This window comes from Carassius auratus, unplaced genomic scaffold, assembly GCF_003368295.1.
Source record: "Carassius auratus strain Wakin unplaced genomic scaffold, ASM336829v1 scaf_tig00051429, whole genome shotgun sequence".
Taxonomy (NCBI): domain Eukaryota; kingdom Metazoa; phylum Chordata; class Actinopteri; order Cypriniformes; family Cyprinidae; genus Carassius; species Carassius auratus.
In genome coordinates, this window is record NW_020527200.1 from 1 (window position 1) to 17,151 (window position 17,151).

Below are 17,151 nucleotides of genomic sequence, written 5' to 3' on the forward strand. Positions count from 1 at the left end.
AACCAAAGCTTTTTTTAATGTTATATATGATCCCAAATAAAAGGAACAGATTTTCCCAGGCTAGGTCTGACTGTAACACATCGTCTGTAGATCGGAGTCTGACCTCGGCCAGGTCCTCGAAGCAGTAGCCCACCAGCGGATGAGGACTGCCCTCGTCCGTCATCTCCACCGTGTCCTCGATCAACCCCAGCAGCTTCACCGTCACCTCGTGGATGTCCACGATCCGGCTGAAGATGTTCTCCACGTCCTGAAGGAACACAGCGCTCACGAGCGGCTCAAGATGTGCAGAAATATATACACAGCGGGTGAAGCACACACAGGGGGCTTCTGGGTGGGGGAAAATCCTCCAGTCCCACAATTCATCATTTCAGTGCATTTTAACCCTTTACAACAATGAGTGGGGGGGGGGGGTGAAAACTTTAGTAATTTGGAGATCAGGGTATATTAACATATTTTGTCTTCTGGGAAACATGTAAGTATCTTCTGTAGCCTTCACTAAATTAAAAAAATATGATATTTAGGCAAAATAAGATAAATCGCCATTGGTTCAAAAGTTTTCACGCCCCGGGTCTTAACGCATGGTTTCTCTTCAGGAGCATCAGTGAGCGTCTGGAGGAGGAGGAGGGACTCACGTGAGGAGAGAACAGCATGGTGTTGGAGGCGAAGGGCTCACGGAAAACCTTGATGATGAGGTTCAGGTCGCGCAGATACTGACGCAGCTCCGCCATGAAGGCCTTCACCAGATCATAGTACATCTGCTCCTCAGCCGCCGACGGCTCCTCGTCCATCAGAGGAAACACACTGATGTCCTCCTCCACCTGGTGGAACATGTCCATCAGCACCTGGAAGCACAGCGACAGGGGCGGGGCTTGAGCCAGAGGTGGGCGGGGCCTGAGCGTGTCACAACACATCATCATGATCTCTACAGACTCAGGAAGAGCAGCTTTAACAGCCAGCCATGTTCCGTCAGAATAAAAAGATTGTGAAATTAAATGATCATTTTATAGTATTTTAATTAAATAATAATTATTTATTTTTTGTATTTTGTATTGAACAATAAGGATAAAATTAAGAAAAAAAATTTTTTTATATTATTTTATAAAATAAAAACAACTTTCTAAAGTAAAATAATAATAATATTTTTAATATTAGATTTTTTTAGTGAAATATTGCAATAATATTTCTTATTTTGGTTTTATTTTATTTTTTTATTAATTATTATTAATAACGCAGTTATCAATAAAAATATTACTACAATTATTATTATAAAACTAAAATAGAAAGTTTAAATTAATTTTGAATTAAACTGAATTGTTTTAATTTAAAAAGTAGCATTATTATTAATGATTTATTATTACTATTACTATAATATTTTTTCTTAAATCCTTAATTTTACAGTGCGTCGTTGTATTGTGCTGTTCTTCTGTATTCTGTATGTATATCCAGCAGTAGCAGCAGTGGTTGTTGTTAAACAGCACCTTGTCCGCACACATGGCCACAGTGATGTCCTGCTGCGAGATCTCATAGTGACGGATGTTCCTCACGTAGTTTCCGGCCAGCTTCAGGATATCTGCAGAGATGTACTCCAGCACCGCCACGATGTACACCGACACCTGATGATCGATCTTATAACCCAGAACCTCCTGCAGGACACACACATGAGCACAAGGACCTGAGTGAAGCCCTCTACTGGACAGCAGCGGTACTGCAGGACACTGACAGTTTCACAATGTGGCTCTGTATGCCACCAGAATAAAACCACGAAAATTTACATTCAATTGAAGTGTATTACTAAAAAAATATATAACATAAAATGCTTAGGAATTAATATTAAAAATAATTATATTTATTATATAACTGTGTCTTGAATATGTTTTGGTCAGCAGTTAAAATAATACAAATTTGAGCTATTTTCCTAATAATATTTCTAATAATATCTAAACAATATCAATTATTATTATTATCACTAGTAGTTCTATTGTTACTATAGCAATAAAAATAATATTTGAAATTAAAAATAACATGAACTACAATATTATTAAATCAAATAAATACTTCATATTAATATTATTATGATTAATTCAAATGAAAATATTATCGTTAAATCAAATAAATTAATTCATACTATCCTTATTAAAAACGAAAAAATAAAATAATGCATTATAAATGATAAATGATCATGAAACGAAAAAATTATTGATATTTTAACATTTTAAACAAATAACGGATCATTTAATACATGCATGAAATCAAATAAAGTAATACGTAAATAAAATTATTACTAATTAATAATAAAATTTGCATAAATACAATTTAAATGATAATATTGTAAAATTTATGAATTAAATTATTGCTTTATTATTCATTACAAATAAAAGTGCATTATAAATTCTAATAATATGATTTAGTAAAACATTATGAATTCTAATATGATTATTATTATTGTTAAATGAAAGACATTATAATGAGATAATGCTGAACGCAGATGTGAGTGCAGAAGTGCAGGAGATGACTGTGCTGTGAGACGCACCTTGAGCAGCGGGTGGATCTTGTCGACAGGAAGTGCCAGCGGGCCCCTCCTCTTCCTCTTGTCGAGGGCGTTCTGAGCGTCGGCGATGGCCCATTTCTCGATGGGGTGCGGGAAACTCCTCTGAACACGCTCCTGAGGAACACCACATCACCATCACAGATAGTTTACAATAGTGATCTATCACAGAAATCAGATCAATATAGATCAAGGTGTGTGTGTGTGTGTGTGTGTGTGTGTGTTGACCTCCACGTCCTGTACGGTGCGCGGCTGAGCCTGACAGAGGGTGTTGAGCAGCACCAGGATCAGACCCTCGATGTACTGCAGCGCCTCCTGCTGGGACGTCAGCTTCGGGTGCACCTGACTCAGCACCTGAGACACACACACACAAACACACACACACACACACCGGATCAGAAATCAATTAAACACATGCAAAAATACAATTATATTAAAATATTAAAAACACAATCAAAATAAAGCACTGACCAAAAGTTTACCATGAAAATTCAATTGTAAAGAAAAACACAAAACACTTAAGTTTATTAAAAAAATATATATATAAAATGTAAATAAATAAATAAATTAGGCAACATCCAAGCAACACAAATACCAACACACAACAAAATTACTAAAACTTTAACTAAAATAATAAAAAATAATTATAATAATAATTTCACATTTATATAAACTATAGACACAAACACACAAAAACTCAAATCTATTTAAAAATGACAACAAACTCACAACAATATTACTAAAACTTAAAAAGATTTAAATAAAAATGAAAAATATTTATAAAAAATATTTTTTTATATTACTAAAACTACTAAAATTAAAATAAAATGGAAAATGCAAAAGAGAGAATATTTATAAAAACTACAACAGAAACCTAAAAGACATAACAAATAAAACTAAAAATGACGAAAAACACAACTAAATTACTAAAACATTAAAACATATAAAAACAGGAAGAAAAAATATAAAAACTACAATATTATCTCAAAGATACTAAATAAACTAGTGAGAACGCTCAAATCAGACGAGTGTCTTTATTCTTCCTCCCACCTGAGTGAGTGTGTGTGTGTGTGTGTGTGTGTGTGTGTGTGTGTGTGTGTGTGTGTGTGTGTGTGAGAGAGAGACAGAGTTCAGCTCCCACAATGAGATATTTGTACAATCGCAGTCTGAGGGATTGTGGGTTTTCTAGTGAAACGTGCCTGAGAACTTCTTCCTGTTGAGACATCGCTCAAACACAACACACACTCAGTTCCTCTGTGAGTCTCAGTGTGTGTTCATCAGATCCACAGCAGAGTGACGGACAGCTGTCAATCACTCCAGTGAGAGCACTGCAGGAGCAGCAGACCACACACACACACACACACACACACTCTCTCACACACACACACAGACACAGACACACACACACACACACTCTCTCACACACACAGACACAGACACACACACACACACTCTCTCACACACACAGACACAGACACACACACACACACTCTCTCTATCACAAACACACACACAGACACACACACAAATACACACACTCTCTCTATCACAAACACACACACAGACACACACACAAACACACACACATACACACACTCTCTCACACACACACAGACACAGACACACACACACACACACACTCTCTCACACACACAGACACACACACACACACACACACTCTCTCTATCACAAACACACACACAAACACACACACATACACACACTCTCTCTCTCACACACACACACACACTCTCTCTCTCTCACACACACACACACACACACACACACACACTCTCTCTCTCTATCACAAACACACACACACACACACACACTCTCTATCACAAACACACACACACACACACACACACACACACTCTCTCTCACACACACACACACACACACACACACACACACACACTCTCTCTCACACACACACACACACACACACACACTCTCTCTATCACAAACACACACACACACACACACACACACTCTCTCACACACACACACAGACACAGACACACACACACTCTCACACACACACACACACACACACACAGACACACACACACACACACACACACTCTCTCACACACACAGACACACACACTCTCTCACACACACACAGACACACACAGACACACACACAAACACACACAGGTGTTAATCATAGGAACTAAAAACTCTGCTTGTAATAACCTAGAACACTGTCTAAGACTTGATGGTTGCTCTGTCAATTCTTCGTCATCAGTTAGGAACCTAGATGTGCTACTTGATCGCAATCTTTCCTTAGAAAGCCACGTTTCTAGCATTTGTAAAACTGCATTTTTCCATCTCAAAAATATATCTAAATTACGGCCTATGCTCTCAATGTCAAATGCAGAAATGTTAATCCATGCATTTATGACTTCAAGGTTAGATTATTGTAATGCTTTATTGGGTGGTTGTTCTGCACGCTTGGTAAACAAACTACAGCTAGTCCAAAATGCAGCAGCAAGAGTTCTTACTAGAACCAGGAAGTATGACCATATTAGCCCGGTCCTGTCCACACTGCACTGGCTCCCTATCAAACATCGTATAGATTTTAAAATATTGCTTATTACTTATAAAGCCCTGAATGGTTTAGCACCTCAGTATTTGAATGAGCTCCTTTTAAATTATACTCCTCTACGTCCGCTACGTTCTCAAAACTCAGGCAATTTGATAATACCTAGAATATCAAAATCAACTGCGGGCGGCAGATCCTTTTCCTATTTGGCGCCTAAACTCTGGAATAACCTACCTAACATTGTTCGGGAGGCCGACACACTCTTGCAGTTTAAATCTAGATTAAAGACCCATCTCTTGAACCTGGCTTACACATAACATACTAATATGCTTTTAATATCCAAATCCGTTAAAGGATTTTTAGGCTGCATTAATTAGGTAAACCGGAACCGGAAACACTTCACATAACACCCTATGTACTTGCTACATCATAAGAAGAATGGAATCTACGCTAATATTTGTCTGTTTCTCTCTTGTTCCGAGGTCACCGTGGCCACCAGATCCAGTCTGTGTCCAGATCAGAGGGTCACTGCAGTCACCCGGATCCAGTACGTATCCAGACCAGATGGTGGATCAGCACCTAGAAAGGACCTCTACTGCCCTGAAAGACAGCGGAGACCAGGACAACTAGAGCCCAGATACAGATCCCCTGTAAAGACCTTGTCTCAGAGGAGCACCAGGACAAGACCACAGGAAACAGATGATTCTTCTGCACAATCTGACTTTGCTGCAGTCTGGAATTGAACTACTGGTTTCGTCTGGTCAGAGGAGAACTGACCCCAACTGAGCCTGGTTTCTCCCAAGGTTTTTTTCTCTATTGTGTCACCGATGGAGTTTCGGTTCCTTGCCGCTGTCGCCTCTGGCTTGCTTAGTTGGGGTCACTTCATCTACAGCGATATCGTTGACTTGATTGCAAATAAATGCACAAACACTATTAAAACTGAACAGAGATGACATCACTGAATTCAATGATGAACTGCCTTTAACTGTCATTCTGCATTATTGACACACTGTTTTCCTAATGAATGTTGTTCAGTTGCTTTGACGCAATGTATTTTGTTTAAAGCGCTATATAAATAAAGGTGACTGGACTTACACACACACACACACACACACACAGGTCACGGAGGCAGAAAACACTACCCATCAGCAAACAGAACCTCAGATCTCAGATCATCTAGAGCAGGAAAAACTAATTAAATCAAGTCAAATATAAAACCAATCGAAACTAAACTAACTCCAAAAATCTTAAGAAATTATTGCAAGATAAAAAAAATCTAAATAAAACACTTATTAAAAGTAAAATAAATCATGTCAAATTAAAATGAGTAAATAACTGCAAAAAGAACCACTTACTAATAATTAAATCATACAGATGTCAATTGCAAAAAATTAAAAAAAAAATTAAAACAAGTAAATATTTTCAAATCTAGTAATCACAAATATTAAAAATTAAAATAAATTCATAATTTAATTTAATTAAGATAATTTAATCATATATGTCAATTTTAAATATTTTTTAAAAATCTAAATAAAGCATTAACTACTATTAACATCATACCAAAGTAAAACTAAAATGAATAAAACAATCTACATAAATATTTAATGAATTAAAGCACACAAATAAAAGTAAAAACAAATTAAAAATAATATACTTCTTAAAAGTTAATTTAATCAATTAATATGAGGCATCAAACTAAAAAGCTCATCCTAAAACATATTTTAATAAAAAAATGTACAATTAAAATAAATAACTTTAAAAATTAAACCAATCATAACTTTCAGATTAACACATACGGGTCCATCTGCATTTCTGATGGCCAGTATTAATCCTCAGCATTTCTCCCACCATCACCGTTTACTCGCTCTAGTTTCAGAAGGATTCTCTCTTGACTAGCTCGTGTTTGTTAGCACTAGCTCGTGTTTGTTAGCACTAGCTCGTGTTTGTTAGCACTAGCTCGTGTTTGTTAGCACTAGCTCATGTGTGTTTGTTAGCACTAGCTCATGTGTGTTTGTTAGCACTAGCTCGTGTTTGTTAGCACTAACTCGTGTATGTTTGTTAGCACTAGCTCGTGTTTGTTAGCACTAGCTCATGTGTGTTTGTTAGCACTAGCTCGTGTTTGTTAGCACTAGCTCGTGTTTGTTAGCACTAGCTCGTGTTTGTTAGCACTAGCTCAGACTCACAGCAGTGTCCAGTGTTTATCAGACATGACACAAACCTGACTGAATCAACTGAGCACTGGATGTCTCTGAATCTAAATGTAGCGCTGGTGTTTTATATGAAAGTATCTTTGAAGAGCTGTGATTATTTGTTTCCAGTCGTTGCTGTGGAAACAGCTTTATCTCTGTCAAGCAGCGCCTCCTGCTGGCACACGATCAATCTGCAGTGTGTGTCAGTAACAGAGCTTCACAGCTGTGTGGAGCCATGCATTATTATTATTATTACTCTCCATTGGGCTGCTACTTCTATAACTATCTTCTAAAATAATCAGTTACTCAAACTCAACAATAAATCTGCATCATACATGTTATTTTTAATGGGATTAACAAAATATAATGGTCAGTTTTTTGTGTATGAAGTGAGAAGTCAATAAGTGCTTTGGAAAACGTTTCTTTAATTTGCAGCTAAACACAAGAACTGAAGATGAGCAGCGTCCACCGACCGTCACCGAACACCAGAACAGACACAACACACTTGAGTTAATCAGACATCAGCTGACTGACCAAAGATCATGTGACCCACGCATTAAAGCAACAGCACACTTAATATCAATCTATCCTCAGATCATCAGAGATCATAGCACTGCATCATGCTCTGCAGTGAATGGGTGCCGTCAGAATGAGAGTCTGATAAAAACATCCCAATAATCCACAGCACTCCAGTCCATCAGTGAACATCTGGAGAAGACAAAACCTGAAACACATCCAGCATTAAGATGATTTTAACTCAAACACATAGAGTCTATAATCCAGAATAACACTTCCTCCAGTGAACAAGTGCATCTGCTGTCGTCTCTCACAGATTAGTTTAGATCTGTTTAAACGCTGCTTGATCTGTGCAGATTTCTCTCCTGATTCAGACCAGAACACTCTTTCACTGGAGGAAGTGTTATTCTGGATTATAGACTCTATGTGTTTGAGTTAAAAGCGTCTGAATGGATTCTGCATGAGGGCTAACACGCAGCCCGTGAGCAGAGAGTTCTGAGTTTTGCTGTTGCTAAGGATTCAGTGTCACAGAAGGAAGCAAGAAACGTGAAGAAGCTGCCAAGAACAGTGAGTGTGAGCTGAAACTGCATCCAGAGCGCCGCCATCTTGGATCGACACACAGCAGATCAGCAGCTGTCCATCAGAGCCAGACCTCGTCCACAGCGGAGCTCGAATACACCAGTCAGACAGCTCCAGCCCTTCCAACATTCATCATCTGTCACTTTGCATATATTCTGTCATCTACAGGCTTGTCAGAACACCTCACAGGTTTCCTCAGAAGTCTCAATATAACACACGAATCACTTCTACCTACAACTTACTAGAACAGATCCCAGCTGCTCTATAGTGTTATAAATGCACCGATATCTGCAGCATTAAACTCAGCTTGATTCAAACTGATATCGGATTCATTCCTCGATCACAGACGTTCGTTCGTTTCGTTCAGTTCCTCAAGACTTTCCCCTCGCAAGACTTTTTAAGGCCATAGTTTGTGGAAATATGTCTTAAGTGAACATAAAAGATGAGAAAGAACAACAAAGATGTGCATGTGTTCCTGATTATTAATATTAGTAACAATACATTGCATGGGTCAAAATTATGCATTTCTCTTTTATGCCAAAAATCATTAGGATATTAAGTAAAGATCATGTTCCATGAAGATATTTAGTAAACTTCCTACCGTAAATATATCAAAACTTCATTTTTGATTAGTAATATGCATGGCTAAGAACTTAATTTGAACAACTTTAAAGATGATTTTCTCAATATCTAGATTTTTTTGCTCCCTCAGATTCCAGATTTTCAAATAGTTGTATCTCAGACAGATATTGTCCTCTGAACAAACCACACATCACTGGAGAGATCATTTAAAACTCTCAATTTCATAAAGCTGACCCTTATGACTGGTTTGTGCTGCAATCTTCTGATGTAGGCCTGATCAAATAAACCAATCTGTCATGTTTACTCGCAACACCAAGGTCGTGGGTTCGAGTCCCAATATAGCGGATGTGACGTGTGCTGATTGATTGACAGCTGTCTCACCTTGTTGAGTGATGGCACCAGCAGTCCTCTCCATTTGGGCGCGTTCTCCTCACTGTAGAAATCATACTGGAGGGGCGGAGCCTGCATGATGTGTGTGTGTGTGTGTGTGTGTGTGTGTGTGTGTGTGTGTGTCACATCCAGCTGATCCGACACACCTGAGGAGGAGGAGGAAGAGCACACCTGTCTAATGTGACCATCGCATCCTCCTGAGGTGCTCCAGCGTGTGTTATCGATCAGATATCGATCCTGAGGCGATCAGTGCGCGCACATCTCCTCAGATATCGATCAGGTATCGATCAGCTCGATCAGGCTCGTCTCGGTGGGACTCCAATCACAGAACGGATCCTTTAGTCGGGTTCCGCCGTGTTTTGATCAGATCTCGGTGTATTATTGATCCGCGTTCATTCGGGCGGTTCATGAACATGCGCAATAATTCGCCTCAGAAAACCCTCCGCTTTCGCCGCGTCCCGCGTCACCGAGCCTCGCGCCGCTCCTCGAGATCCGCCACGAGCGCGCGAGCACCGGATGAACCGCGAGAGTCCACACCGAGAGGAAACACCGAGGGTGTAAACGAAGAGACTCTCCGCGGTTTGAAAGAGACGAAGCAAAAACACTGTGCGTGTGATGACGCAATGACGCACGGGCGGCGCAGGCGAACTAACTGATCGCCGATCACTCCTTCAGCAGGAAAATCCAGCGTAAAACAATATATATCACATTTAGCGAGGATACTAATGTGAGATACGAAATATACATTAGCAAAAAAAAACAAGAGCTTGACCCCTTTGAACAGTGTTTTTGAAAAATGACAATAGTTTGGATACACTCCGTGATTTTAATTTAAGATACGACACTGATTTTTAGATTTTAATTCGCTTTATCTCTGCCGTGGAGCTGTTCCGAGGGTGATGACGTAATGACGTCAGACAGAACTAACGGAGCGCAGGGACGCCGATCACAGATCACTCCCATCACTGCAACGCATTAATCTAATATAGTATAGTGGAGTATTTCTAGTACTGTACTGTTGTATTATTATTATAACCTAACTTTTAAATGAGTTTTAATAAGTTTTTATTTATTTTAATCTATTCATTTATCTTATTCATCTTATTTTTATTACAAATTTATTTTCTAATATAATTTACTTTTATTTTTTTAAAGGTTTTAATTTAATATTTGCATTATTTCATCATTACAATTGATTTATTTGAACACAAATTGGCATTATCATTTATTTCAAAGTATTTATTTTAATCTTTTATTATAAATTTTCTTACTATAGTATAATTTATTTAAAATATTTATTTAATAATTAATCAATATAAAAATTGTATTTATTGAATTAATTTGAATACATTTAGTCAGCTAGTGTGTTATTACACTTTATATCTTTAATTTGCTTTCTATTATCTTTATCTTTATCTATTCTTTCATTTTTATCTTATTTTTATTTTATTTATTTTTTATTTCAATCTATTCACTTATTTTACAGTTAGGATAATTTAATAATTTGTTGTATTATTAATTTTCTACAAACATCCAGTTTTTTTCAAAACCCTTGTTCTAGGTCACTTCAAGGTTTCTTCATTAGCAGAAATAAGTGCTCACTATTCTTTTGTAATAACATCTTTAGTAAAAATCCTCAAAAAATGAAATCAACTTTTTAGGTTGAGTTCGGTTAGTCTAATGCATTTTATGAACACGGAACGATCATATGGCTTCGAAGTAAATATTCCTGTCTGTGGGGCATCATTACGAACAATATTAATGTTATTATGATTACAAACCAGCGTCATTTGATCGAAACCATAGACAGTAAGATCGAAACCGCTGATCACGTGATCACGAGCCGCTGTCACTCACGTCTGAGGCGCGCGCTTGTGACGTAAAACGTGCCGACGTCATCATGTGCGCGACTGGCGGGAATCCTACGCGGCTCGCGGTCTGTCAACAACTTCAGGAGCGAGTTTGATTCGCGAATATTTGATCATAAAGTGATTTATTCTTATTTCTCCTCGCGTCAGCATCAGGTGAGCACGTCTAATAACAGATAGTTTTGTGTTTGTGGACGGAGACTGCGGCTTCAAGATGAATTCTGACTCTAATGACGATGATGAAGTCCAGATAAAAATCATCAATGAATATCAAAACGGCTAATAAATAAGAATGTGCTGTTGACAGGAGGAGACATGCAGGCGTTTCTGAAAGGATCTTCGTCACAGAGTGTAAAAGCTCAGAAACCGTCCTCTTCATCATCTTCATCAGCTGCAGAGAAGAAGAAGAGCGCGCCCTGGGTGGAGAAATAGTGAGCCTTAATCATCTTTACACACACTACACTTCTACTGAGCTTTACACTGATCCAACGTGACGATTAAGACATTTATATAATATATATAAATCAGACACTTCTGAAGCTTCTATTCATCAAAGAAACCCGAGAAAACTATATTTCTGGTGTGTGTGTGTGTGCAGCAGGCCGAAGTGTGTGGATGAAGTAGCCTTCCAGGAGGAGGTGGTTGCAGTACTGAAGAAGTCTCTAGAGGGCGCTGATGTGCGTGACGCTCGGTGATCACATGACATCTCACAACCAATCAGCAGCTTCCTCTCGTCATACACTGAATACATATCACAAAAAAACATGCACACTCCTTAACAACAGTTGAAACAAAATAACCATTAACCTCAATAAAATGTATGTTTCTGTATTATATTAGTTGCCAAAGCAACATTTCTAAATTGTAGTCTAAGTACTAAAACACAGTATACAATTTTTGTTATTTTTATTTTGATTAGTTGTCAAGTCAAATGTCAAAATGTTCATTAAGTTGAACTTGAAGTACTGAAATTACTAAAGCAAAATATAAAACCCTTAAACTTTTTCTATTTTAATTAGTTGCCAAGGAAAAACTTCTCATTTTAATTAAAGTACTAAAACACTCTCTCTCTCTCTCTATCTCATGTAACTGTTTTATTCCAATCAGTTGCCAACATTAATTTCTAGAAATTATTAAAACCCAAACGGATATTAAAAACATAAACAAAATATCTAAAACTCTTGATTTGGAAAAAAAAAAAATGTCAGAATAAAAAGTGCTGAAGTATTAAAAGATTTACATTTCAATTATGTGCCAAGACGGTTTCAAAGTTTCGGTTTTAAGTTGAAGTATTATTAATAAAACCTACATTTGTCTTTTTTTATTTAATTGCCAAAGCATAAAAAAATTACATTTGAATTCAAGCTGAAGTACTAAAACTGAATTAAATGCTCACAAAAAAGCAAACACAGAAATGAGTAAAATTTAGGAGGAAAGGTAACATGTCAAATTAAAAAGTAATTCTAAATATGAATATAGTTGACATCAGTGACACTGTTGGATGAAACCAACACTTGACCTCATGTTTTCTTCAGTAGAGCTGCACGTTCAGCTCGTTTATAAATGATCAACTCTAGACACTTCCTTGTTTTGGTCTGATCTGAACACTGACTCCAGTTTCTTCTCTTATTATCCTGCTGTGATCTGAACCACATTACATGAAATCCAGATTATGAATCTTTTAAAAGTGATGTTAAATGTGTTTGCAGCTGCCCAACCTGCTGTTTTATGGCCCTCCTGGAACCGGAAAGACGTCCACCATCCTAGCGGCCGCCAGAGAGCTTTATGGGTACGTGTCCTGACTCTTACACCTGTCACAATAACAACTTGACAACTTGACAGGCCTCCTGACGCTGACACAGAGACGCATGTGTGTGTGTGTGTGTGTGTGTGCGCGCTCAGGCCCGAGCTGTACCGTCAGAGGGTGCTGGAGCTGAATGCGTCTGATGAGCGAGGGATACAGGTGATCCGAGAGAAGGTGAAGCGCTTCGCACAGCTGACCGCAGCCGGAGCACGTCCAGAGTGAGATGAGCCTCCAGCCAATCAACACGAGCGTCAGCTCTAATATACACCGTGATAAAGGTCTATTCCGACTGTGTTTGCTCTCTGACCCGCAGCGGGAAGCCCTGTCCTCCGTTTAAGATCATCATCCTGGACGAGGCGGACTCGATGACCGGTGCAGCTCAGGCGGCTCTCAGACGCACCATGGAGAAAGAGTCTCGCACCACACGCTTCTGCCTCATCTGCAACTACGTCAGCCGGTCCGTGTGAGCCACCAGCAATCCCATGAGCCTCTGCTGTGCACAGACTAACTCCTGCTGTCTCCACAGGATCATTGAGCCGCTGACCTCCAGATGCTCCAAGTTCCGCTTCAAACCGCTGGCCAATGACATCCAGCAGGAGCGACTGCTGCAGATCTGTGGGAAGGAGAACCTGAAGTACACCGCAGAGGTGATGGAGGGGTTAATACACACCTTCCTCTAGTTATTCTATTCATTGTGTTCTGTGTGTTTGTTAGAAAAGTGTAGTTTTTAAAATAGATTTAAACTTCTTATTATAACATAAAAGATGTTTAAAGTTGGGTTTTGGGACATTATGCTTTAGCACAGTATCTATTAAATGAACAAGTTTTATTACATTTTTATTTCATCTTTTACATATGTAATTTAAATTTGTTTAAATTTGTATTTTTTTTCTTTTTTGTGTTTTTAAAATAACATTTTCATTTATTATTTAATCTCTTATATTTTTATTTTCTTAAATTTGTTAGATTTTTCTTCCTTTTTGTAACTTTTATTAGCATTTTTTAATTGTTTAATTTATTTGATTCATCTATTGTATATTTTGCAATTTAAATGTTTTTATTTGATGTAATATTTGTTTAATTATTTTTATTTTGGTTGGTAATGAAAAAATCCCAATTACTTTTCACCAAAATGTTTGTTTAAATTATTTTACTTACATCTTTATTCTTTTTAATTGATAAATTGGTTTTCTTTTTTTTTAATTTTATTTAATTTCTTTATTTTTGTTTATCCCAATTATCTGCATTCATTTAAAAGTTTTTTTTTCTTTTTTTATTTAATCATTATTTAAATGAATTCATTATTTTGTTTATTTAAAACATTTGTTTAAAGTTTTGTTTTTATTCCTGTATTTTTGTTGTGATATTGTGAATTTAACAGATATTTGTCTGTGTGCGGCAGGGCATCGAGGCGCTGGTGAAGGTGTCGGAGGGAGATCTCAGGAAGGCCATAACTTACCTCCAGAGCGCCTCCAGACTCAACACTGATCAAGAGATCACGGAGCAGATCATCGTGGAGATCGCTGGGGTGAGGGAACCGTCCTGATGCAGATGGAGCGTCTCAGTAACACATCCTAACACTCCCACTCTGTTCCAGGTGGTTCCTCCCAAAGTGATCGAGGCGCTCCTCCAGATCTGCTACAGAGGCACGTTTGAGAAGCTGGAGCTCGCTGTGAAGGTCAGTCATCTCTGAGGGGTTTCCCTGCAGCTCTGCAGCTCTGATCTAGAACCCTTCTCTTGATCTGTGCAGGACATGATCGATCAGGGATACGCCGCCAACAACATCCTCAACCAGTTACACGACGTCATCATCGAAGAGAAGCTGAGCGACAAGCAGAAGTCTGTCATCACTGAGAAGATGGCTGTAAGTTTGTTTTGTCAAAGTGAAAGCACAATCTGCTGGATCTGTTGATCAAGTCTGTTTCTTCAGACGATCAGCTGCTGATCCGGTGTTTATTAACATCACACGGTGAGATTCTGATGTTAAATCTCTAGTGTTTGTGTGTTTCAGGAGGTGGATAAGTGTCTGTCAGACGGCGCAGACGAGTATCTGCAGTTACTCAGTCTCTGCTCCGTCATCATGCAGCAGGCCACACACAGCTCCTGAGCAACCAATCAGCTGCTCCGTCACACCTGAGCGACCAATCAGCTCTGGCGCTGATTCCACACACGCCTGCGTAGACTGTTGTTTTCAACTTTTGAACATGTAAAGTTTGTAATTAAAAACCGTTCTTTCTAATATGTGTTGTGCGGTGTTTTTAATCACTTAAAGGGTTAATTCATTTAAAAATTTGAATTCTGTTTGCTTGTCCCCATTGACTTCTATACTATCTCAATGGCTACAAGCAGCTGTTTGGTTACCCACATTCTTCAAAATATCTTCTTTTGTGTTCAGCTGAAAAAAAGAAACCACTTCAGAGTAAGCATGGGTACAGTTACATAAAGACTGAAGTTTTGTGTACAAATTATGTTTTGGAAATGATCCCTGGTCACAGATCACAAAATTGACTTGTATTATTAATGCCCGGCCAGTAGGGGGCGATGACGCAACAAACATCACACATGATAATAGTTCTGTATTTTAAATGGAGATAACTAAAGTTACCAAAAACTGCAAAAAATGTTTTTGTTGTTGTTGAAATCTTATGTAAACACCCCCCAAATAATGACAGAACCCTTTAATATTTTCAAAATATCGTAATTAGTACTAACGATTTATTGCATGCAAAATAGTTTGTTTGCATAATATATGTATGTTCTGTGTATATTTATGTATATATAAATATTCACACAATATATTTATAAAATATTTGTATTTACGTGACTATATATATATTTGCAAAATAAATTATATATGTTTAGTTATTTAATATATAAACATATGTTCCTGAAATATATATAGGCATGTGTGTGTATGTATTTATAATTATACATAATAAATATACACAGAACACACAGATTATGTAAGCAAAAACTTTTATTTTGTATGCAATTTTTTGACATCATTAATATTTTTATTTACTTATAATTATTTATAATGTAAACATTATTTATAAATCAAAATCTAAATAATTATGATCGCTTATTTAAATTGTAAATAATTATAATTATATTTGATATATAATTATTATATAAAAATATTTCCTTTGTACAGACAAAATCCTAGTTTTCTACGCTTTCATTTAAACTCTTTGAATTCTTATTATTATTTATTCTTATTATTATTTATGTAACTGGTAAAAGTTGTTTTGCAGTGATGGGAATAACGGCGTTATAAATAACGGCGTTACTAACGGCATTACTTTTTCCAGTAACGAGTAATCTAATTGATTACTCTTCTCATCTTAATAACGCCGTTACCGTTACTGCCAAAAAAATGCGGCGCGTTACTATAACAGATGATGAAGCTGTTCTTTTTTTTCATCAGACCAGCTAGATCTCTGAGCGAGAGGCAAATATTTTTTTTTTACTGTTCTTCCTTGGTTAGTGGGCAGAGCACGAGACAAGCCCATAAATGCTGACGATTGGCTGAGGTAGAGTAAAATTTCATTGTAAGCCAATCAGAGGTAGAGTTGGGCGGGTGTTCGAAAGCACGCATAGTAGTGATGGGAATTCGGCTCTTTTGACTCAGCTCACTGAAAAGAGCCGGCTCTTTGGCTCACAAACGGCTCTTTAAATGACTTTGACTATAATATTTCAATTTTTATTACATAATTATTTAATTTCTATAGGCTAAATTTGAAAAAATAGAGTCGGCTCTTCAGATATGCGAGCCAGCTCCCGAAGTTCAACTAAAAGAGCCGGCTCTTAGAGTCGGCTCATTCGCGAATCGCGAACGACTCATCAAAAGCTCATTCGCGAACGAGTCGATCCATCATCACTAACGCTCATGAATTGCGAACAACCCATCATAACGCATAGTCGGACAGGACCATAGACAGTAAAAGAAATGGACACAGCGACCCCATTGGAACTCAATTGAGACAAATGAAGCCCAGTTTTAGCGTTTTTTAGCACTTCCGTTTCTGACGCGCAGACTCAAACGAAGCTTGACGACGTCAGCAACCTGTCTGCCAGATGTAAATCTTCTAATTGGCTGTGCGTGCAAACTGCCATCGTTAATCTTGCAG

The 17,151-nt window shown here is 37.7% G+C and overlaps 2 protein-coding genes across 2 annotated transcripts; one reads left to right on the forward strand and one right to left on the reverse strand.

Annotated features, from left to right (window-relative positions):
• Positions 1–71: 71 nt before the first annotated feature.
• LOC113089904 (son of sevenless homolog 1-like) lies at positions 72–10,204 on the reverse strand (the record flags this gene model as incomplete). The annotated part of the gene is made up of 6 exons (XM_026256128.1): positions 9,341–10,204; positions 2,774–2,899; positions 2,531–2,662; positions 1,479–1,643; positions 633–842; positions 72–247 (listed from the first exon to the last, which is right to left on the reverse strand). Coding segments are annotated over exons 1-6 (896 nt in total), but the record flags the coding sequence as incomplete, so codon positions are not given.
• Positions 10,205–11,219: 1,015 nt separating this feature from the next.
• On the forward strand, positions 11,220–15,260 carry LOC113089905 (replication factor C subunit 4-like). The gene is made up of 11 exons (XM_026256129.1): positions 11,220–11,373; positions 11,525–11,648; positions 11,816–11,894; positions 12,927–13,006; positions 13,120–13,239; positions 13,335–13,478; positions 13,548–13,668; positions 14,424–14,549; positions 14,619–14,699; positions 14,772–14,885; positions 15,033–15,260. The coding sequence occupies exons 2-11, from the start codon at positions 11,533–11,535 to the stop codon at positions 15,126–15,128; spliced, it is 1,077 nt and encodes a 358-aa protein (XP_026111914.1). The 5' UTR covers positions 11,220–11,373; positions 11,525–11,532; the 3' UTR covers positions 15,129–15,260.
• Positions 15,261–17,151: the final 1,891 nt, after the last annotated feature.

Coding starts and splice junctions, on each gene's coding strand:
- LOC113089905 (XM_026256129.1), top strand. CDS start 11,533: ATGCAGGCGTTTCTGAAAGGATCTTCGTCACAGAGTGTAAAAGCTCAG. Junction 11,649..11,815: donor GCGCCCTGGGTGGAGAAATA/GTGAGCCTTAAT, acceptor GTGTGTGTGCAG/CAGGCCGAAGTGTGTGGATG. Junction 14,700..14,771: donor AGCTGGAGCTCGCTGTGAAG/GTCAGTCATCTC, acceptor TGATCTGTGCAG/GACATGATCGATCAGGGATA.